This window comes from Triturus cristatus, chromosome 8, assembly GCF_964204655.1.
Source record: "Triturus cristatus chromosome 8, aTriCri1.1, whole genome shotgun sequence".
NCBI lineage: Eukaryota > Metazoa > Chordata > Amphibia > Caudata > Salamandridae > Triturus > Triturus cristatus.
In genome coordinates, this window is record NC_140591.1 from 278,151,505 (window position 1) to 278,175,046 (window position 23,542).

The following is a 23,542-nucleotide window of genomic DNA, read 5'->3' on the forward strand; positions in this document are numbered from 1 at the left end:
TCGCCCTCCAACACTTTCTTTCTTGCACACTGATGCACTAGAGAAGCTTCTCTGTGCCTTGGTTGCAGATCAACAATGGCTGCTTCCCTTCTCCAATCTTGTGCTCCACGCCCAATGCTGCCCATTGCATATTCACCCTTACTTTGCCCTTTCTAGGTTCTTTATGGTTCTTGACTTCCCTGTCATTTGCTCTGCTTATTACCTCCATCACAGGTATCTGCTTTTCTGGACTCAGAACAACACCATGCCATTTCACTCTTCTTTCACCATCCTTGGATTTTGCATCACCCCCTCCTTATTTTAGTCTCTTTTGCGTCAGTTAATTCCTCATTAGCTGCTCCAGTATTCTTCCTGTTAACATCAGTGTTGGTAGAGGGCATACAGACCTCCACATGCCCCTTATGGCAGAGCTGGCCCACCCTGACTGGCAGCAGTATGGTGAGGGATGTGTTAGAGACCTGCCAGGATGGACCGGGGTTAAGTTTTCCTTGATGTGGTTCTCATAATGGGTTCTCGTCTGAATTTCTTATGCTCCAGGATACTTCGTATTTTGCTTGGCGAGGGGTTCCAGAGTTTGGCTGTCCGGACTGAAAATGAGGCGCCCCCTATGGATTTCTTTTCGCAAGGGCTACGATGATCCGAGGTGCTACTCCGGAGTGTAGTGGCATGTTTTGTTTTGAGTATTGTTTAATTTTCATCTGTAGGTATAATGGCCCTCTTCCCTGGGCGGTTCTGTAACGATATAGACTGCCTTGAACTTTGATTATCATGCTATAGGTTGCCAGTTAACGGGCTGTAAGACGGATGTCATGTGTTCCTAGGATGTAAGCACAGAGGTCCTAAAAAGCCCAAGAGACAGGTGTAGATACACAATCTGGTTAACCCACAATGTTTATGAGTGCTGGTCCATTAGTGGTGGGAGAGAACAAGTGTTCGTGCTAAATGTTGGCCAGTGGCCAATCCATTTTCCTTTTCACAAGACAAAAACTTTCCTTTTTAGTCTACAGCTTGGTTGAAGAAATTCAAAAGTCTTTGTGGGCGAAGGATTATTCACACTTATGTAAGTCATAATGCAAGAGTCACGTGTCCTGTTTTATCAGCAAATAGGTGCACCAAAGAGATGCTGGTTATAGTCTACAAAGTAGGATGGGCAGGTACAAAACTGGCACAGACCACTGCTCCAACCACTGGCAGTTTGCCACAGTGGAGCGATAGTATCTCAGACTGGCGAAGCAGACTGGCAGAGTCCTTCGAGTTGTAGTTGGAAGGCCTGATGAGGCAGAAAAGGCCAAAGATGGTGGGTGGAGCAACATCTGTGATGCGGAGCTGAGGCGCAGGTAGAAAGGAGCTGGGCCCTGAGCAACATTGCCCTGGAGAATGTCAGGGCGGATGGAGAGTTTGAGGCAGCTGCAGCCAGATGGGTTGAGGCCGATCCATAGACTGGGGGGGGCATCTTGAGGTGAGGGACAGAGAATCTAAGAACTTTGGATCGGGTAGGGGATGGCAGTGGAAGCCCCAGGACATGGATCACATTGTAGGCTCATGCGATTGCATTCTACAGTCACATTACTTCCAAGCAAAAGAGGCCTGGCCTGTGGGGGCCTTCACGGTGCAGCACATTGGGGAACTCAACCTCAGAAGAGAAGAGAAAAGGTCTAAGAATGGGGCAAAGACTCCTCCACTAACAGTGTAGTGATACAGAGAGATCTCCCTATAGGCCTCCTCTCAGCTCAGGGGGCAGTTGGACACGCTTCTCGGGGAAGGGAGTTGAATCGACATATAGACTTCAACATGTGATTTTTAAGGGATGCTCCTGAAGATCCAAGGTGGTGGGAACCCAGGGAGGCATCCTGATGTAAGATGGGACCCCTTTTGACTCTAGTTACCAGGCCCCATGTGAGTTCACCCAAATCTGCAGTAATGGTATAAATTCTGTCTAGGGGAGTCTACCCATGACAACATCGGGAGGGGGAAATAGACTGAAGGTTGACCCCCAAGGATACACACTACAGACTCATGTAGTAACGTCACTAACACAGTCCCATCAAAAAGGGGTTGCTAGAGGAACTGAACTGTTCCAAGGTTTAAGGGATAATCTCCCTTCATGTAGAGGTCAATTAAAAGAAGAACTCGGTGAATTAAAAAAAATATATATATATCTTGGGGAAAAGAGCGTTTTGATTGGAGGAGTCAGGGGACGGAAGAACCGAGGAGCACTAATTTCTGCAGCAAGAGCTCAGAATCTTGCAGTCGCTGAATAGTATCAAAGATCTGCAAAAATCCATCTAGATGCAGTAACATAAGGATTCAGGGCGTGGGAGTCCCCTTAGGCGCAAAGGCAAAACATTAAGGGATGTGCAATGACTCTTCAGGGCGTTATTGGAGGCAAATGGTTGGCATCATTGAACCACAGAGCTGTTGGTCCTGTTTCTTAAAATAGCACAGCCTCAGATTTCCTCACCTAGGTGCATCGTTTCCAGAATAAGGAAGAGCTAATGAGGGCTGGGAACAGAGGGAAAACCGCAACTTCGAGGATATGTGATGATCGTCTTTCATGATCTATCAGCAGCCACCTTGCAGAAAAGATGAACGCATTTCGCCCGGTAAGGGAGATTCTAGAGCTCATGAAGTCTTCCACAGATGTTGGCTTTTTTTCCCGCCTATTCTTCCAAAAGCAAGGACAAACTTATCAGGCAAAGTAGATTCTCAGTAGTGAGCTTTTTGTTTAAATTTCTTTATTCACATGTTTTTGTAAAGTTTACAAACAGGGTTAACACTTATGCAGCCATGAGTTAAGTTAAGAGCAAGAGACATATGGCCGAGGCAACAACATGTCAAGAGTATCGCTGTAAGGTCCTACCCGTTTGCTATAAATTGAGGTCGCTACCGTGGAATGGCAGCTGGGACTGTGAAAAGGCTTGCGCGTAGTGACGGGACAATATCATGAGCGTTGATAATCTCAAATTGGCTCAGGTGCGCATGAGGAAAGGGTTTGGGAGGTATAACTGGGGTCGCGGTGTCTCTGAGTGAGTCAAGTTATGTGCCCAATCCATTCACCGTGCAGTTGCGTCTGCCGTTAGAGTTCTGATTGTCGACCCTTCACCCAGGTGAGGAGCGCATTTGCTGGTGTGTGATGAAGATTCTCAGTATCCCTGGCAAACAGAATGAAGATGGCAAGGAGTCAGTATCGAAGCAAGAAGATCAATCCTCCAAGATCCAGAAAAAGAAACGGAAGGCTTCGGGAAAGAAACGAGATGCAAGACCAATTGCAGACGACATCCTGAAGGAGCGAAGGCAGTCATTTAGCAACTCCATAAAGTGGATGGATCCCCTCCCCGGGAGGAATTGGCTCTTCGTATGAGGACAATGATTAGCTGCATTAGGTTGTCTAAAATGAGCGTGTCTGGGGGGATTTCTTTTTCAGTTTGGGAGGTATGAGAAGAAGTGAGTTGGAGCTCCTTAGAAATCTGGCTCTTCCAGCTTTCGAAAGTTTGATATCTAGATTGTTGGGGCTATGTGTGTGAAGGGCTTTGTGGGTGATGCAAGCAGTCTTGAAGAAACATCTTCCTTTGATTGGGAGCCAATCTAGGCTCTTGAGGGCCGATGTGATGTGCTCCTACCATATAAAACCTGTTAGTAGCCGGGCTGCCATGTTGAGAACTGATCTTAAGGGGGCAAGGTGAATTTTCGGAGTTCCTGTGATGATGGCATTACAATAATCCAGTTTTAAGAGGACTAGTGATTGCACTACTGTCCTAAAATCTTCAGGGGGAATGAGAGGTTGGATTTTCTTGAGGTGTTGTAGTGTCTAGAGTGCTCCTTTGGCTGAGTTGTTGATGTGGTCCTTCTATGGCATGCTTCTGTCCAGGGTGATGTCCAAGGACTTAACAGAGTTGGACAGTGTTAGAGAACAATTTAGGACGTCCAAATTCTTGTGCCAGACTTGGACTGGTAGAGGGTTGTTTTTCGGGGAGAAAAGTAGTAGTTCCGTTTTGTTGGTTGATATTCAGCCAAGTTTGTATCTTGATTAGAATGGCATTCAGATACAAGATGTCACTGGGTAATTTAATTTTGTAATAGAGTTGGGTGTCATTGGCGTGCTGGTGATATTTGACCCCTGCTTGGTTCAGGATAACAGTAAGGGATTCCATGAAGAGATTGAAAAGGGATGGGATAGAGTTGAGCCTTGGGATACACCACGAAGAACTAGTGTAGGTTTCAAGAGACAGTTGTTGATTTTTATTTTTTTTGCGAGCGATGTTGCAGGTTAGATGTGAACCATCTTGGGACTGTGCCATTTTTACCAGTGCGGTTCTTGAGTGTCTCAAGTAATGCTGGGTGATTTACAGTATTGAAAGCTGCAGATAAGTCAAATAGGATTAGGAGGCATGCATCACCTTTATCTAAGGATCTGCGAATGTCATCCGAGATATTGAGCATGGTAGTTTCAGTGCTACAGCCTTTCCTGAACCCATACTGGAAGGTGTCATGGAGGTTGAATTCTTCCATATGTTGGTTAAGTTGTTGTGGGATGCACTTCTCCAATGTTTTGGCTAGAAAGGGGAGGTTAGTGATCGGTCTGAGGTTATTGAGGTCATTGCGTCAGCACCTAGTTTTTAGAGTATGGGTGAGATTTGGCCTAGTTGGAGGGAGGCAGGAACACTGCCTGAGGAGAGCAGTTGATGATTTTAGTCCAGAATGGGGCAATGATATGGTTGAGGTTTTGTACTATTGTGGATGGGAGAGGATCCGTAGTGTGGGATGTGGGCTTTAAGTTCACAATTATATTGAAGACTTCACTTTCTGTCATGGGTTTAAATTCGGACCAATTAGCTTTGTTTTTCAGTTGAAGGAGATCAAAGTTGAAACTAGTTTTTATAGAGGCCATACGGTCATTGGTTAGATCTGGGGGATGCGGGGGGGCTGTCGTGGAGGGGAGTGAGGCAGAGGGGAAGGTTGGTAGCGATGTCAGATTTGTGACTTGGATGAGGGATTGATCAATTTTTGCAACTTTATCAGTGAAGAAGTTGGCAATTTCTTCACAGAGTTTATTGGTGGCTCTTGTTTCGTGTGGGGAGGAAAGGGTAGTTTGCCGTTTATTAATGTTGAAGAGCTCCCTGGGTTTGTTCTTAGCGCGGCCAAGTTGGTTGCGAAAGAAAGTGTTTTTTTTCTCTAAAGATGTGTTTTTTATAGGAAAGCTGTGCAGTTCTTTTTTTTTTTTTTTTTGAAAAACCTTTATTGATATTTCAATCAATTACACGTATGGGCCTACAACCCCCGGGGCCGGCCGCTAAACAGTCAGAATAACAGAAAGCAATTCTATCACAGTCAGCACCTCGGGGAGCAGAATCTCAACGTTAGCATACTCTCAGTCTCTGGACAGCCCAAGTAGGAGACCAGGATAAGAAAGGTTTACATTTTATAATAGAAGAGGATAGAAGGATCAGGTGCCAAACAGTTTCCCAGCAGCGAGAAATGGGGGGCAGAACGATGAACATAAACAATAAACAGCAGTCTATCTAAGCAATGGCGCTGAAACAGGAAGTTCAGGATGTGGAGGAATATCACGGCCATGTGCGCCTACAACCCCCGCCCTAAGACCCAGGAAACCCCACGGAAATTATGGCACTCAGGAAACAGCAGTGATTAACAACAAAGGAGTTCCACCGTGCTGATCCCAGAAAAAGACAAAGAAGAATAAGAGAAGAAAAGGAGGCCATGGAAAAAAAGGGTTTAAAGACTAAAGAAGCCCCTCCCCCAACCCCCCACCCTGCACCTCTGCAGATGAGTACGGCCCCCCCCCCCAGCAGTGTGCCTGTCGCCCCGGAACCAGACCCGAAATATAGAAGAAACAGAGAGAAAAGAATAGGAAAAGAGCCCCCACCAAGCGGGGGGTAGAGAGAGTATTAATCAACTGGAGGAGGGCCTGCAAAACATGCCCCCGGCTTCTCCCTCCCGCACCATATGTTTCCCCGCAAAGCATACAATAAACAATACAAAATCGACCCTGTCAAGGAAAAGTAAGGAGCATTACGCACTTAGTACACTAACAGTTATGCCGTGAGAGTAGACAACTCCCGAGCCCGCCCGCCTATTAGAGAACCACCTCCGAAGGGTCAGCCTTATCCTTTGCCTCTCTTTGCAAACCTACCCATGCATACCCCTCGACCCAGTGCCATGTCCAATGTTACAAAGAAGAGAAGCGTCCAATAAAGATCAGGAAGCGACACACACAGGTAGGGTAGAAGGCTCTGAAGATCAACACAGTCAGCTCCATGGAGGGTCGTCTTTCCCAGTGCTGACCCAGGATTTACACTGCACACCAGGTCCAGGAAGGCGGAATCAGCCCGAGCAGGCGACCTTTGCTTGGATATTGCCCGAGTCGCCAGAGGCCGCGCACGGGACAAGGCCACCACCCCACACTCAGGTCCAAAACCTCCGGAACAGCCCAGATCCACAGCCAGCTGATCGCACGTTAATATACTGTCCGGAGTGTCCAGGTGTGCACTATTCACAGGGGCGGCCACGACACTGTCCTCCCGTGTGCAGTGTAAGAAGTCCCAGCGTACCTGGGAACAGGCAGGCCGCAACTGCTCCGACGCTGATGTCACTCCATCGAGCTTATTCCCCAACACCCAGGCGCCGTGAACCAGGGTGGAATGAAGGGCACCGAGAGCTTCAAGAAGGTCACCGTACCCCAGTATAGCTCCCGGCGCTCGCTCCGCTACGCTCCTCAGAGTCGCACCCTCCCAATCCTGCTGCAACTCAGTGTACAGAATGGTGGACACTGTCCTACCAAAATGGCCGCTGGGTAGGTCCGGCCCAGATCGGGACCGGGACTCAGGCACAAGCGCCTCGGGTTCCATGTCACTGGAAACAGGGTTCCGGGGGCAGGCAAATAAAGTGTCCGGTGTGCGGTCACGGGCCACAGTCGTCCCCACCACGGACCAGCGCCCGCAAAATCCAGGAGCAGCCCGCAAAAATCGGGGCAAGTTACGGGCGGCGTCCGGGCAGCACACCGGCGAAGGCTGAGGCAATCACCGGAGAGTCTTGGGGTCGCCACCCCAGGCACGCACTCGGTCCGCTACGCTTAGTGGTAGGAACGACCACGGCGAAACGTAGGCCGATATTCGCACCACTCCGGTAGTCCGACTCCACCCAGTCACCGAAGGCCGCTGTTGTTGCACTGCCGCCCGGCCATGAAGCCCACTCGAGGTCCCGGTTCCAGGGTTGCACAGGCCGCAGACTTCAGACGGACAGCTCTCCGGCGGTACCGCTGCCAGAAACTTCGGGGTCCCACGATCGGTTGCCGCTCGCGTTCACCAACGTGGGCAGATAGCGCAGGCCAAGGATCGCATGCAGGATATCTGTGCGGGGTGCGGAGGTTCACGGAGCCGGGAGCCTACGCTGCCGTCCCGGTCGCCATCTTGGCTCCTCCCCTCAGCTGTGCAGTTCTTAGGCGTGAGAGGCGCACTGTAGAGGGGTTTTGTCTCTATAACCTTTCTGACTGTCTGAGTTGTCTCCTCTCGTTGTTAAGATGAGTTGAATCAGGATTTGGATTGTTCTAACTTGTTTAAGTTTGAGCGGTGCCACTTGGTCAAGAACAACAGGGGATAGTATGTTTAAGGGTTGAGGGAAGGCGAGTATTAATGAGTAGTACAAGGTTTTAAGGGTACAGGGATGGAAAATGTGAAGGAATACCAAGGGGTTATTAGGGAACAGATTGATAAATTAAAGAACGCATGTAATAAAACTACTTTTAATATTCAACATTATTGGAATTGGCATAGGTAATTATGAATGATACTACAGCATTACCGTGTCAATTTCAACTGGTCCTTGATTTAGTCTACATTTTAAAAGCTGGCTGTATTACATATACCCCCAAAATAAACCAGGCATATCCTAAATTGCACTGGAATGTGTCCAGTCACTCTTTACGACTCAAATCAAAAGTCAGGAATAGTTTGTTTCAATTATCCATGGAGGAGTGTGGCTCAATGGTTAGAGCGGCAGACCCTGAAGCAGAGTTCTGGCCAGGGACCAGGGTTCGATTCCCGGCGGGGCTCGGGCTCAATTTCCTCGGACCTGTCTATTCTCGCCTCGGTGCCTATTCTAATCACGGGTCCCACGCTGCAACTCTGGGCAATAGCTTGCTTAGCCTCCACACTGGCCCCAACAGCGCTAAGGATGCCTGGCTTCACCCTGGGGGTGCCCAGGAGTGGACACTTCACAGGGAAAGCCAGGAGGGGTTCCACAGCGGTATGAGTATCAGCGCCAGGAAACCGCAAAGGCGACACCGCAAGGTGGCCGTCTGGTGACAGTGCGCTCTATAAGTACCTTGACATTTACATTTACATATCCAAACACCTGGTGTACTACAGCCTACCTAAAGTACCACCTCTCTTGTGCCTTCTTTTCAAAAGTACCTTCGCACAACTTCTTGAAAAGTACCAGATGAAGTTCCAGATTTAAATTGACTAATCCTTTTCCACTTCTAAAAAGGCTCAGAGTCTTCAATCAACATTAAATCTTGCCTGGACCATGTGTTTCTCTGGTAGAAGGAGAGTTTCCGGTGCTGAAATGATGTCAAGACAGAAAATCTAGTATTTGGACACACTGAATTTGACCCACTACCCTTCAATTGACCCTAGAGTCTTGGTACCTCTCTTCATGTTGCATCCCAAGTCAATGTATCTCTAGACACATTATGAGGATAGATGTCGTTCTTCAGTGGAGAGCAACAGATTATTTTGCGGATGCTGGAAATGCTGCCCAAAGTGTTCTCATGTCTCTGTACCACTCACTGGGCGGAGGTGCATCTCCACTCCCACCAGAGTTGAGCTGAGTAGAGCCCTCGTCCTGGCTTACCTTAACTACTGCATCATCTTCTCTTGCCTTCCCAATGAACCGTTTGCTAGGCTCCAAAGAATTCAGAACCAACCAGCCAGAATGTGCCCTAAACCCTTTAAGCAAGGCCATATCAATACCACCTTTCCAGCACTCACTGGTTCCCAGTAGATGCTAGGATTAAATTTAATCTATCAAATGTAAAGTCTTGTTCATTCTCTGCAACGCTTAGAAATGCAAGGCTCGGTATACCTGCAGCAGTTGGCACCTCATTATTCCTCAACTGGAGCCCTGTGTTCAAGGTCCACCCATCTGAAATATGGTGGAAGATCATTGGGTGTGCGAGAACCTAGACTCTGAACAAGTTCAGCTCGCATCTGAGATCTGAACCTAAACACAGGCAATTCAGGAATCTTCTGAAAAGTGAACTATTCAAACTGCCCTTAAATAAATTCAGCTAGCAACATGGGTAGCAATCACTAAAAATCAGACATGGTTCTCTTAAGCCACCCAACGGAGCTCCAACCTCCCCTCCCAAGCTGCATTTCCTCCTGTTAAGCAGTGGGAAAAAATACATGAAAGGCGGCCAGTGCTTCATAAAACTCCCAAATGATAAATAAATTCATACATACATAAATGCCTTTTGTTGCAGGCCGCTGAACACTTTACATAGAACTCATCAATATATTATCTTTAGTATTCAACCAATTACTATCATAGTCTTGCTACACCTCCAGGGTGCTCAACCAACAGTCCAGATTGCTGGCATTCATCATGTCCTTTTGATATACCTTAATCATAGCTTCCAAGTGGCCTAATGCTGTGTGTAACACTATACCCATTCTTGCTTTTCGGCTAATCATATTTTGCCAAAGGGGGCAAATGTGGTTCATGCTACCATAGCTTTGGACACCCTAAAATGTGGACTTCAAGGAGGTGTTTTTTGTGCCTAGATGAATGGACTTTACATAACTTTTAAGATATTGGGACAACTCAAATTTATTTACTCATCAGACGCCACCTCATTTTGTGTTAAGTATTCAGATGCATTTGGGGAGGTAAGCGAGACCTAGGTTTCTTTAGTGAATTTATAAGGAAAAATTATAGAAATAACTGTTCATATTGACTGATGTTGGTGGATGGCACCCAAACATAAAACAGACAGCACTTCATCTGCTTTCTGATTGGCTTACAATCATGGGTGTACACAGTAAAGGGATTCTAGAGTACATGCAGGAATTCCTTTTCAGTACAAATCTTTCCGAGTGTTTGTATGTTAGAAATGGGGCCCATGGCACAACAACAGGGTCCTATAAGGTGCGGTGTGCATATTGGCAGCAGATCATACCCACAGCATGCTTTACTGTGCCCCAGAACTGAGCTGCGCCCTGGTTTGACTCTGACATGGCTTGTTGGCCCGACCTAGTGAGGAAGCTTCACCTCCACTGCCCAGTACTCGGTCTACTATTGCTCAATGATCTATCAGCTAGTCACCCCTGTGTCCCAATGCATTCCTACTTCAGCAGGGCATTATGATCTGTTCAATCAATCAAACATTTGTAGAGCGCGCTACATACCCGTGAGGGTCTCAAGGCACTGGGAGGGGGGGGCGCTACTGATCGAACAGCCAAGTCTTGAGTAGCCTCCTGAAGGTCAGCAGGTCTTGGGTCTGTCGTAGGCTCAGTGGGAGGGTCTTCCAGGTCTTGGCGGCAAGGTGGAAGAAGGATCTCCCGCCGGTGGTTGTTCTTCGGATGCGCGGGACGGTGGCGAGTGCGAGGTCGGCGGAGCGGAGCTGGTGGTTGGGGATGTAGAAGAAAAGTCGTTTGTTGAGGTAGGCTGTGCCGGTCTTGTGGAGTGCCTTGTGTGCGTGGATGAGGAGCTTGACGTGCAGCCAGTGCAGGTTTCTCAGGTGTGGGGTGATGTGGCCGTGGCGTGGTACGTCGAGGATCAGTCGTGCCGAGGCATTTTGGATGCGTTGCAGTCATTTAATGAGCTTGGTCGGGGCTCCCGCGTAGAGGGCGTTTCCGTAATCGAGTCTGCTGCTGACGAGGGCCTGGGTGACTGTTCTTCTCGTATCTGTCTGGATCCACCTGTACATCTTGCGGAGCATGCGGAGGGTGTTGAAGCAGGAGGAAGAGACGGCGTTGATTTGATTGGTCATGGAGAGCGTTGAGTCGAGGATGATTCCGTCGGCCACCAGGAGTCATCCCAGGCTGAAGGGTTGGAGCCGAGGATGAGGACCTCCGTTTTGTCCGTGTTCAGCTTCAGTCGGCTGATCTTCATCCAGTCGGCGACGGCATTCATTCCTTCGTGGAGGTTGGCTTTGGCGGTGATGGGGTCCTTGGTGAGGGAGAGGATCAGTTGAGTGTTGTTGGCGTAGGAGAATATGTTGAGGTCGTGCTGTTGGGCGACGTGTGGTCATTGTGGAACTCTGCAAGGCTGAAAGTTCTTCTCATCATTTAGTGTTTCACTACGTAGATGTTAGTCTCTAGATTGAATTGTCCATTACTGTTCACATTCTACATTCCTCTGGTCTACCAGGCCAGGTGGTTTAGTGGACTAATGCATCCACTGTAGGGGCCTGTGTTTGACCTCATGGTCACAGGTTCAAATACCGGTGGGTCCACTCAGCTTTTCATCCAAATGAGGTTGATAAAATGACAACCATTGAGTTGGGTAACAATAAACATCTGTTATTCAGCACCAAGATACCCTTCTGGGTAAATGCGCGCTTTACAACTACACGTTATGTTATGGAACGAGACTCTTTCTAATGACCACGTCTCTCGTGCACCCCCTTTGTTTCAAACGTAACTCATTTCTTTGAAAATTACTAGAGGTTCCCTGAACTGCAGTGATCAGTGAACCATCTGTGACTTGTGACGGACTGCTTCTGTTGTTGCTCTGGCAAGAAATCATGTGGGAATCATGGCAGTTAAGTACTATTATCAGTAGCGGCTGGCATGTAAGGAGGGTGGTGAGGCAGGGGGACAAAAATAAAAGTAAAAAAATAAGGAAACAAAAAATAATTCCACTTACCTTTTTGGGGCGACGTTCTCCTCCTCGCTCAGGTCTTCGGCAGGTAGGTTCCTGGACCCAGGGAACTGCAATAACCAATCCTGGCGCTGCTCTCATGCAGCATGAAAGAAGCATCAGAATTGGAAGGAGCAGCCTCCTTTGGCACTCCCAAGAAAACTGGAGCCCTATGTGGTCTCTAACCCAGCTGTCTAAAATACCTGGGTTAGAGAGGTTTAAAATATACATGTCTGGCTGGCCATCGTAAGACGGCTGGCCAAAAAGACATGCACACTTTAGTCTTAAAGTGCCCTGCACATCACAGCTTCGTGCTGCTGCTTGACTGGCACCAGCAGAAATCAGACCCTTACCCCGCCCTGACACTCGGCTCGGGGCTTTGAAAAATAAAATGGTAATAAAGTTCCTTTATTACCATTTTATTTTCTCTATCTGGGGGTAATTTTTTAGTGGGGCGATGATCCTCCACCTTAACGCAGGAGCCGCCCCTGACTATTATCCATATTTGTCCCCTACATTTCAGTCTATATGCTGATACATTTTATTACATACTAGTGGTCTGTGATGCCACTTTTAATGCATAAGTACTCTTTAACATATAGAGGTTTAATAGTTCCAATTTACAGGTGATTGCAAACGAGGTCAGTGTAAGTATGCTGGTTCCTAGTTAATTCAAAGGATGTTAACAAGATGTGCTTCAGCACATCTGTACTTGTTTTTAAGACTGAGGTTTCAGCTCTTCCTTTTATACAGTGATGCATGCTCAATAAGCGTAGTTGCCATCTTCACAATGTCATGAAACTCGTCCGCTGTTCTATGCTTGATCCTGGGCTCCAATTTTGTAAAATGCAAGCAATTGTACAGGCATAGGATAAAATACAATATTTACTAAAGACTGTGGTAAATGTATACGCGTGAGTGTAAAGTGCACGTGTTTCCCATTGAATCTAACGATTGTCAGTTTGTGCATGGAGATTTAAAAAAATGCAGACACCACTCTGAAAATATTTTTTATGGTCCAGAGGCATATATAAATTATACACATGTTCAAGAGAAACAAGTAAATATTTTACATTTTGAGCAAACGGACAACCAGTACAACCTTGCCTGGATCTGTATTCAATATATACAGGATATAAAAGTATCCAAGCTACCTACAAAGTATTTACAAAATAATCTTATATATTACATTAAAAAGTGAAAAAATATACTGCAAATAACCTTTATATTAAACTATCATAATGAAACACTTCAGCTTTTTAAACTGTACAGTCATGTTGATTAATTTTTAAAAAGTACAAATGAAAGTTGTTAGTTTCAGTGTCCTGGCACTATTGCCTTGTCTAAGACATTCCTAGTGTATTCAGTCATATAATTTTACACCGCTGTTAAATCTTTACGTTTTAGTGTTTTTTTGTGCACGTGTTGACTAAAAAAAAGTGCATCTGTGTAGATATTTGCAAGCCATATGTGCTGCGTAGATGTACCAACTATTGAGAGTAAGGCAGGTAGTACCCATTTACTTTACATGCGTCTGAAGTGCACATAGAAGAGTTTCAGGGGATGCAAACGAAGGCCCAACTGAGTAGAGTGAGGAGACACATTCTCTCTACGGCTAGCACACCCCATCTCATTTAATGCTGCTTTTTTTTAAAGTGCTCAAACAAAAAAGGGATATATTGTAATTTCATACACAGAACTCTGGTGCCATTAAGGCAAGTGAAATCCATCATATATAGTTAGAAAACCATGTTTTTCCGCTGACGAAAACTATGCACAAGGTTAAGTGACGAGGAACACACTCGGCAACTCTGGGCATTAGCTTGCCTCATCTCCACAACGGCCCCCCACATTCGCTGGGGATGCCTGGTTTCACCTTGGAGATACCCTGGAGGGACCATCTCACAGGGATAGCCAGGACGGGTTCCCCAGCGGTCTACAGCGCCAGGACGCCTCAGGGCAGCAGTGCGCTTTACAAGACACATACATACATACATACATACATACATTCAGTTGCAGAACAGTCAAGGCGAATGTGCTGTGGTTAGCCTTCACAATATACTTACCACAGTTTACCTGAGACGAAGACATTTATGAATAAAATTTGTTTTACTTGACCCTGTTACAAGCCAGGCATCAACTCTTTTTTTGAGACTTAATATGAATCTTCGAAGGTTTTTAACTTCGATTATTTTGCATCCAGCTAGTCATGTTTTCCATTATGAAGAATTATTTCAAATGTACCATTATGCCAGCTAATCCACTAAGAATTATTTCAAATGTAGTAACTGGGGATGTAGTATGTGTTTTATGAAGATTTCAAATCAATGGACTTTTGGATGTGAAACTGCAAATACAATGGAACCATGTCAATATGTGTTGTCCGTTCTTGCTACATGTGCACACAGTCAATAGAGGAAGCAAGACAATAAAAAAAACTATAGGTTCCCCTTTTCCGTCAGCTACATTCATTGCCCGCCCACATACTGCTTAATATTTTTTAAACCTCCATCTTGTTATGAACGTTATTCTTATCATATTGTAACTCTCTATAGTTTCAAACACCATTTGCTATCAATACCTCCAAACATTTCATTTTTAAGCAGAAGCACAGTGGCAGTGTCCCTGTTTACATGTTTTCTCTGCAGCAGATCCGTATTTGTACATTGTAATGACACACCTATGTCTCAGATACATTTGTATACATACTGCAGTGCCATAATCCTAAATGCTTCGTAACCTTTCAACCTCATTGTACGTCCCTGTTTGGAGACCTAATCCATTGTTTCACTTTTGGACCAACTCTGGATTTATATTCAACCCTTGCTTCCTCAATCCAGCTCTGAATCACAGATAGCTTTTGCCCTACAGACTGTTCCTGGATAACATCTAAGATAAATGTGTCCAACTTAGAATGAACTGCCATGTCTTATAATGCTATCATCTCACAGTTCTTCAGCCTCTACACCCCTCTCTCCTAAACTCATTATCACCTTAATCCTCCTTCAGCTTGCAAGGCCAAAGCTCTCCGGCTCAAAACATGTGTCTTTGTTAACACAGGTGCATTCCATGTTCTTGTGCTGATAAACTATCTATGAACATCCATGAATGTTTCTTTTTCCTCCTTGCTTTCCTCTGTACTTTGGCCACCAGGCTTCTGGCATCAGTTCTTAGGTCTAGATAACATTCAACTGCCCAGAGCCTTTCCTAATGTCTTGCATCAACAATCCACAAATCTTCAAATTACATACTTGCAAAGCACGGCTAAAATATCTCACACTTGCCTATGAAACACTCTACTGTACAGCTACTTCCTGCTCAACTTTCTTGCACCTTCTTCCAAACTTTGTAAAGTCTACTCCTACATTCTTTTCTCCAGAAACTATGCCAAGTTTTTCTCACTTCACAAATCTCTTCCTTCAGAAAAGCTTTCAAGTCTAGTGTGTCCCTTCTCCAAACTCTTCTTTCATTTGATTCTTAGCCACCACTGTTCACCCATCGTTACATGCCTCTCCTGATCCCTCTACACATGCTACCTGTACACATCTCTCATACCTCACTACAAGGCTGTTCCTTTAAGTTTAAATTTATTCTTCACCTGGTGTGGCTATACAACATTCAAGTTAATATAGTAGTGGCTAAACAACATTGCCAAACAATTCCTAATGTTTTTGTACTTCGAAGATGTAAAAAGTACAGTGATTTGGAAAAACACCTGATAACATATAAACGAGACTGAGTTTTTTGTAATGCTTGCGCAGTATTAGTTCTAAAGGAGAGCAACAGACTATAATGCAATAAGTATAGGTGAAAGACCAATGTCCATCTTTGACAGATACCATACATGCTCAGTAATGAAAGAGGCTATCCATGGATACTAAGCTGTCTATAGCACTGCCGAACCTCCCACGGACATGAGGTTTTGACCAAGCACGTCATATTTTCAAGACTGAAAATTTCCACGGTGAATTTTCAGAGATCTGTGTAGCAAACAATATCAAAATGTTGGGGTCATAGTTCTGACTCTTTCTCAATATCATCGAGGTAATATTCATCATCTGTTGTGGTATCAGTGTCAGACTCAGAATAAACAACAGGGTCATCTCGATAGATATTCAGAGTTTCTCTGGGGGGCAGCCCTGGCACTTTAATTGTACTTCCATCGAAACTTGAGTTTGGGAAGAGAGTAGTCTCTAAAGGGTTGTCTGCCTCCCTCCTCAGGAATCCTGGGTTTTTGAGATAACAAGGTCTCCATAAGCGCCCCTCAGTGAGTGACCGCTTTATGTTCTCCAAGAAAGCCAACTGCTGCTCTTTCCCAAATATCCCAAATCCGACAGTCGGTGAGGTAGAGTAACTTCTTGTGGAACGGTAACCTGGGGTATTGTATGAAGAGGAGTGCCAATTGTCATTCTCATCAGTGGACATAAGTTCTGAATAAGACCTAAACTTTCTGTTGTACTTAAACGCCTGGGACAAAGAAGATGAGGAGGGATGCCTTCCATAGGCCTCTTCAACATTTGTAGTGGCAGAAAATCGTCCATTGGGCTTGCTCATGATGTCTGTGAATCCAGAATGTCTGCCCTGCAAATTTAAATTTTTTAAACTTTTTGATCTATGAACATGCTGGTCTTCCTCCCATGGTTTCACCCCCCACTCAAAAATGTTTTGCTCAGTCAACCCACTTTTCTCAAAATTGGCACTCTTGAGTGAGCTGTAGTTATCAGTTTCAAAAGGCAGTAATGGACTCACTGGTTCCTGAACACTCCTACTGTGATTGCTTGGCCAATCAGAAGCAGGAAGGCCGAGGTCGTCGAATTCTTCAGGACATTCAAGAGTGGAACTGAGTCTGTATGCCTTCATAGTTCTAGCTGTTTCATCTGGGAAGCTTTTTGACAAAAATGATGATTTTGTGTAATTTACTGTAGGGTCACTTCCGCTACGTTTAGTCCTGTAGGAACTGCCTTTCTGGCCATGAGTGTTTTTATGCATTGCCTCTGTGAAGTTTCCAACCGGTGACAGAGGTACACGACTGGGGTCTTGTTGCATATTGTTTTTGTTTGCTTTCTTCAAGAATGTCCAATCATTATCATAAGAATAGCTTGATCGCGGATTGTCTGTTCCAAACTCTTCGAGGGAATGGAGAGGACTCCTGGAAGATGATACAGCCTTCTGTTTGTTAAGTTGGACATAGCTGTCACTTTTTCCACGTCGTAAAGTAACACAGGTTGGAGCGGCAGTGTGGACGGACTCCGGATAAGAATGTTTTCGAGTTCTCACTTTATACATCTTTTCCCAGTTGATTGTACTGTAACTTTCATTTGTGGATTTTGCACCATCAAAACTGCTGTCTTTAGTGTAATCAAAGGTAAATTTATTTGCATTTGTTGCAGGTGGGGTTGGTGGTTGCTCATGAGGTGTGTCATGCAATTGATCTTCACTAGAAAGACTGTGGTTATTGCCAAGATTATTGACATATTCATGAAAACCACTAAACTTTGTGCCAGGCTGGATTTGCACTTTGTTTGTTTTTTGCAGTTCATGAGAATCTAACGAAGTGGCACGGTCTATTGTAGCATGCCGAAAATTAAGTGGCTTTATTGAGTTGATGTTTAAATCTGCAAGCGACAGGTCTTCAGATAGTACCTTTTCAGAAACAGGATGCATTACATTCTGAGTTTTTCTCAACTCAACACCAACATCTACCCTGTTTTTGAGAGCTCCTTCATTATCTACAGGGCACGTATCTTGGATTTCTGACCTACATGTAAACACCTGTGCATCGGTATTAATCTGTGAGTATCCCAAACCATGTGTCGTTTTGCTAGACTGCTTTCCATTGTGGCTCTTGTTATCAACACCACAGGTTGAATTCCCTTGCAAAATATTCTGATTGTAATCTTCCTTCTTTTGTGGAATTGCCCGTCTGTTCTCCAGGTTTGCATTTCGTAAGTAATGGAATGGACTGACTGTGCCTGGGAAATTCTCCTGAAAAGCAGTGCCTTTTTCAGATTGTTGTGATGAGAAAGAGTTCAAAGGTTGGCTGGGATAAGATATCTGTCCCTTTTCAGGACTTTTGGGCATAGAATATACGCAGTTGTTTTTGTCTATGATATCTGCAGTCCCAGAGGCAACATGTGAATTTAAGTATTGGTCATGGGCAGAAATATCAGAGGCCACTAGATCAGGTGACAGAGAGTCTATTGTGTTTAATAAAAAGTTTGGTGAAACATTATTAATGGAATAGATATCTTTTGGTGACAGCATATTGTGTTCACTCTCATCCCACGAAGGTGATCTAGCATGGGTATGTCTTGCAGTTGCATTAATGCTGCTCATGTTGTGTTCACAACTTATTTTGGCCAATAAGCTGTCCGTGGACTGCCGTCTACCTAAAAACTCGGGAAGTGGAAGAGCAGGATTTGCCAAATCAATATGGAATTCCTGCTTTCTGCTGAGGATGCTGTTTGAAGATGAAAGGTTTTTAGCGGTAGAAACGGGTGCATCAGACAATGCACTGGACAATGGTCTAGAGTGTTTACGTGGCCAGGTATAATAGACTGAAACTAATTCATGATACTCAATTTTATCTTGAGCAGAGATGACTGAAAGTGTACTCTTTGTTTTATATTCCTGCAAAGAATGTTGCTGTTCTGCTTCATCTGAAGATGGAAAGAAACTCACTTTTCCAAGGTGAAATGGCAATTCTGGAGGGGGTTGTTGTTTAGAGGAGGCATTCATAATACAACCAGGAGCATCAAACTGATGTTTTTTAGGTGTTCTGCTAGGCACCGCATGTGTATTTACATCACAAGGCACAGTTAAGTCAATTGTGTCTGAAATATTTTCTATATCTTCATCCAAAACAAATGGCTTTGGTGTTTGGGCTGGTTGCTCTTGCACCAACACAACAGGCTTGCTTTTGTAACCTGAAGAGAGAGAAATTCTACCACTTGCTGTGTTCGCCTGCAAATGGTCTCCTAAAATTCTTCTGCCTGCAAGAGGTTTGTTACTAGTGACAGAGACAGACACATTTGTATTTTCTGACTGAACACTATTGTCACGTGCAGGCTTGCTTAGTAAATGCTCGATCTGTGATGTAAAACTATCAAGAGAGGATTTTTCAATATTAGAGATGCCATTGTTTATCAGAGGTACTTCAATTGAATTATTGGATGTGTAAGTCGAAGGTTCAGACAATATCCAAGTAGAATAACTGGGAAAAGTTGACTGAGAACTCTTGCTCTCAGGAGATTTCAACTCATTATTAAGCAGCACATCTAGAGAAACCTCTTGCATCTGTCTTTGTGTCTGTTTCCAATTGAAATAAGGGGTCTTTTCAGTTTTCTGCTCATTTTCATGAGTTTCTGCAAATCTAACAGCATCTACTGACCTAGATGAAGCCGCAGGTTGGTGCATGGTCAAGTTTGGTTCATGGGCACCATTAAAAACTCCAGATTCCAAATTGGATAGAGCAAATTTGCTTGCCTTCAAAGCCCTAGTGTCTTGATGTACTGTGGGGGGTGTAAGGTCAGAGGGATATGCGGTAGCACTAGGCTTAGCCAAGGCCAAAAATGCTGACTCTGGCAGCGATTCCCCTGCTCTGCCTTCAGAGAATGAGGTGGAATGCACAGTTGTGGAAATGGCTGTAGTGTAACTGTTTAGAGAATTTGCATTTGATGTCACACTTCCACTTATGTCACAGTTCCGGGCTTTTATTTGCTCTTGATTTGATTTAAAAGGGGGATCCTTTGCTGAACCATTTCTAGGTGGATATGCTGCTCCGTTCAAAACTAGTGAATCAGGACTTTTGCAATTTGATAAAGAAGTGGTTGGTGTTTCTAGTTTTGGAAATATTGCTTCTCCATTTGTCACAGAATCAGAAGAAAGTTCTAAACTGGTGGTTGCCAGAGTTTGAGGTCTTTCAAATGTTTCCTTGTATATGCTGCTTGTGACATCAGGCACTGTCTGAGTCTGTGAATGTTCTTTATTTAGTGTTCGATCACCAATTAATCTGCATTGCCTTACTGTACTCTGCTCCTGAATTGGAGGATTGCTAATAATGAGAGTATCTGCAACTGATGTTTTTAAATGGTCATCTTTGACGTCTAGTCTTTCTGAAGACATCTGGAGAACACTTTCCATCAGATCTAAATTTGGAAGAGATGATGCCTGCAAAAGAAAGGAGCTATATCGCCTGATTCTTCTAGCTGATGACCGGGAGGCATTTCTTCTGCTCCTTAATGTTAGCCAGTCTTCATTTGTAGGTAGTTCAGAGTGGGCAAGATCCAACCCTGCATACATGCTAGAAATATCTGGCAAGCTGCCGTGCAAGGTTGCATCGGATTTGTCAAGGGAGCTCTGGGAGGGAGTCATCTTTCTAGAAAGAAGGTCCTGCTTGATTGTCTGTGACTGACTCAGATTGTTGCTGCTATTATCCATTGCATGATATACCCTACCTGCTTGTTTTGTGACCGGGATTAAGTCAATGATCTCTTGTGACCCAGAAAGCTGTGACTCGTCTTTCAAGGCATCAATAGAAGTGGGCACAGGAGAATGCCTATGCAATGCAATGGATTTGGGTTGGTCTCTTGAGGCAAGGGAATCAAATGCCTTGAAAGCCCTAGGCACAACCACATTATTTGTAGAAATATAGAAAGGTGGACTTTGGTTGTCACAGGTTTGATCAGATAGCCCACCGGAAAGTATATTGGGTGTCAAGTGACTGGTGAAATTATGATGACTTGTAGATCTTAAACCACTGTTGTCTGCAACATGTGTTTTGTCTTCATGATTGAAAACTGATTGTATATTATCTTCTTGGTGTGAACTGGTTACAGGTGGCATGATGTGTTCTTGGTCTGAATTGTAAACTTTCATCTGTTTTTTATGGTCCAGCTTAGCAGTGTGAAGCTCTGGCTGGCAGTCCAAATAATCTACTGCACTATGCTGTGCAATAGATCCTGATGGAGATCTGTAATTAGCAGTGTGAGGGGCACCAGAATGGGTCTTTTTTAATACAATTAAACGTACAGCTTCAGAGAAAGAATGAGAAGTTTTAGTGGCAGCAGAAGTATCCCCTGAAAGATCCTCCGGCAAGAGAGAAGCTACAGTATTTTGTGTAGTGGGTTCTTTTATATCACCAGTGACATCCATTGCTTCTGTGGGAGACACAGGAGGGGAGAAGCCATGCTGTGAAGGGAGCTCAGTAGAAGTAGGTGGGCTTCCATGCTGTAAATGCAATATAGGAGGTGTGTGAGGAGGATACCCATATTGTGAAGGGAGTTCAGTGGGACTTGAATGTTGAAACCGTGAAGGTCCTTCAGCAGGAAGTGAATGATCATAGTCTGAAGGGAGTTTGGCAGGAAGAGAGGAATACCCATAGTTCCAATAGGATGAATCAACTGAACCAGAATATGAGTATCCATGTTGTGAAGGAGGGTCATTGGCAACAGATGATTGGTCTGAATCCAGGTCAGAAGAAACAAAGAATGAGTAGTCATTTTGTGTTTGAGACACGGTCATTCCTAATGATGAATATCCATGCAGGTGGGGGACGTCAGGTGCCACCAATGATGAATATCCTTGCCGAGGACAGTTTTTGAATTCTGCTGTGGGTTGATATCCATGATCAGCAAGGGCAGGTAATGTGGAGAGTGAATGTTCATGCTGAGTGGGGAATTTGGATAAATAGGACTGTTGTGGAGGGAGTCCAGGAGTGGCAGCTGTCAAATGTATGTTTTGCAAAGGAAATCTAGCAGCAGTGGAAGAGGAATACAAGGGATGCAAAGAGGGCTCAGTAGGCCATGACGGCCCATGCTGTAAATGATGTTCAAAAGTAGCAGAGGATGAGTAGTGATGCTGTGCAGTAGATAAACATTCATGTTGAGTAGTGAGTCGAGCAGCAGGAGATAAGTAGTCGGGTGTCGACTGGGGTTCCTCGCATACAGGAATGGCGGGCAATGTTGACTGCTGCTCATCTATATCAGTCTCAAAGACATCCAAGCCGGATTCACTCACTGTATCAGAGGAATGAATGGTGGCATCGCTGTCATATTCATCTGCTTCAGGGCAGTTTTCTTTGTTCCCTTCATCCCAAGTGTCCTCAGTTTGCATTGGCACAATGTTTTGGCAAGGGATGTCGCTGTCATTGGGATGGGATGTGTCACTTACCACATGACTGCAATGTTCGCTCTCTGACTCATTGTTAAATATCTGACTTGTCTCTTCTTCCCCATAGAAAACATTGTCAAATGTATTTTCTTTTCCAAAAGTCTTTTCAGGAAGGTTCTGTTGTGAGCGGTAGAATTCATACATCCGGTTCTGCTGCAGTGGTTTTGGGGTTTGGTCGTGGTCAATATTGGTGAGGTCCATTAAAGACTGGGACCTGGAAACAGTGCCAGAATTCTCTACAGGCCTGCACGGTGATGATGGTGGAGTCCATACAATGTCAGATAAAGGTGCCCTTTTTGACTCCTTTGGAGTTCCTCTATGCAGACACCCAAAGCTACTTTGTCTAAAGAAAGGGAGATCTAAACTACTTACTGACAATTTCCCCAAACCAGTTAAGGGACTTTGTGATCTGCGCCTGGACCCTGGAGACACAGGAGGGATTTCATTTGATGTTTGTTCTTGAAAATAGCCTTGCTTCGAGGCTGTGCGGTGCCTGTTTGAGTACATCTCATAAAACCTTTGAGGCCTGAAAGTGGAATGCGTTTTATAGGAGTCGTTGGGGTTGATCTTCACAGAGCTATGGGGAAATAGGGTTTCTGAGCTTCTGCTGCAATGCTTCTGGTCTCCAAAAAAGCTGCTGTGTGCCCTTTCACTTGCGTATCCACTCCGGTACTGTCCTTTGGATGTGTAGGATGGTGTTCCCCTGGCGCCAAAGCTCTCAGTTTGTTCTTGCACGAGAGTTCTCTCCAAGTCACCTAAAACTGGAAAGAGAGGTGTTGTGAGAAGTTTTTAGTAGTTGTAAATCCTTATTAATCACAGTATTAAACCTAAGTTGGGCTTGAGCAAGATGCCCACACACACTTTCTACGGAAAACAGCAAACTACTCAACCACTCACAAAGATACTAATGGCACCTGATTAATACTTCAGAGTATTCCAGAGGTACAAATACAAACCTTTTGAATATGAAAACAAACATTTTTACCATTCACAGACTTTTATATATCCGGTCATGTGCATGGAATGAAAACATGGTTAAACCAGGGACAGCCATGTTTAACCAGATAACCGTGGTATATCCTTTAACAAAATAAAAACTGGTGCCTCAGTCTATGTGCAACCGAAGGAAAGCAAACATTGCCTAGTTTGGCTTTTGAAGGCAATGTCACAGATCTTTTTTATCTCTCACAAATGCTTCCAACATATCATCAACCTCTCTTGTCAGGAAACACTGTGCTTTCTCTTTTGTACTTTAGCTTTGCTGATCAGCAGATAGAGGTTGCACTGTCAGAGGTATCATAGAAAAGCAAGGTTAGGCAAAACCCAGGTTAAATTTCAATTTCGGCGGCGTTATTTGCGTAAATGTGGGAGTTTCATGTTGTGCATATGTTGATAAAGGTGGAATCTTGCCATAGTGCAAGATGCAATACCAAAGGCTTGGGGTTCCACCATGGAAAGGGTAGTTAATACAGCCAAAGGGTTCATTATT

General features: G+C 44.7%; 1 protein-coding gene across 6 annotated transcripts in view; it reads right to left on the reverse strand.

Annotated features, from left to right (window-relative positions):
- Positions 1-12,880: 12,880 nt before the first annotated feature.
- EXPH5 (exophilin 5) overlaps positions 12,881-23,542 on the reverse strand; it is a 533,865-nt gene continuing 523,203 nt past the window's right edge. For all 6 annotated transcript variants that reach the window (XM_085621525.1, XM_085621524.1, XM_085621526.1 and 3 more), the window contains one exon: positions 12,881-22,814. In XM_085621525.1, coding sequence (XP_085477651.1) covers positions 15,895-22,814 — 6,920 coding nt within the window. In that variant the 3' untranslated portion in view covers positions 12,881-15,894. The remainder of the gene's footprint in view (positions 22,815-23,542) is intronic.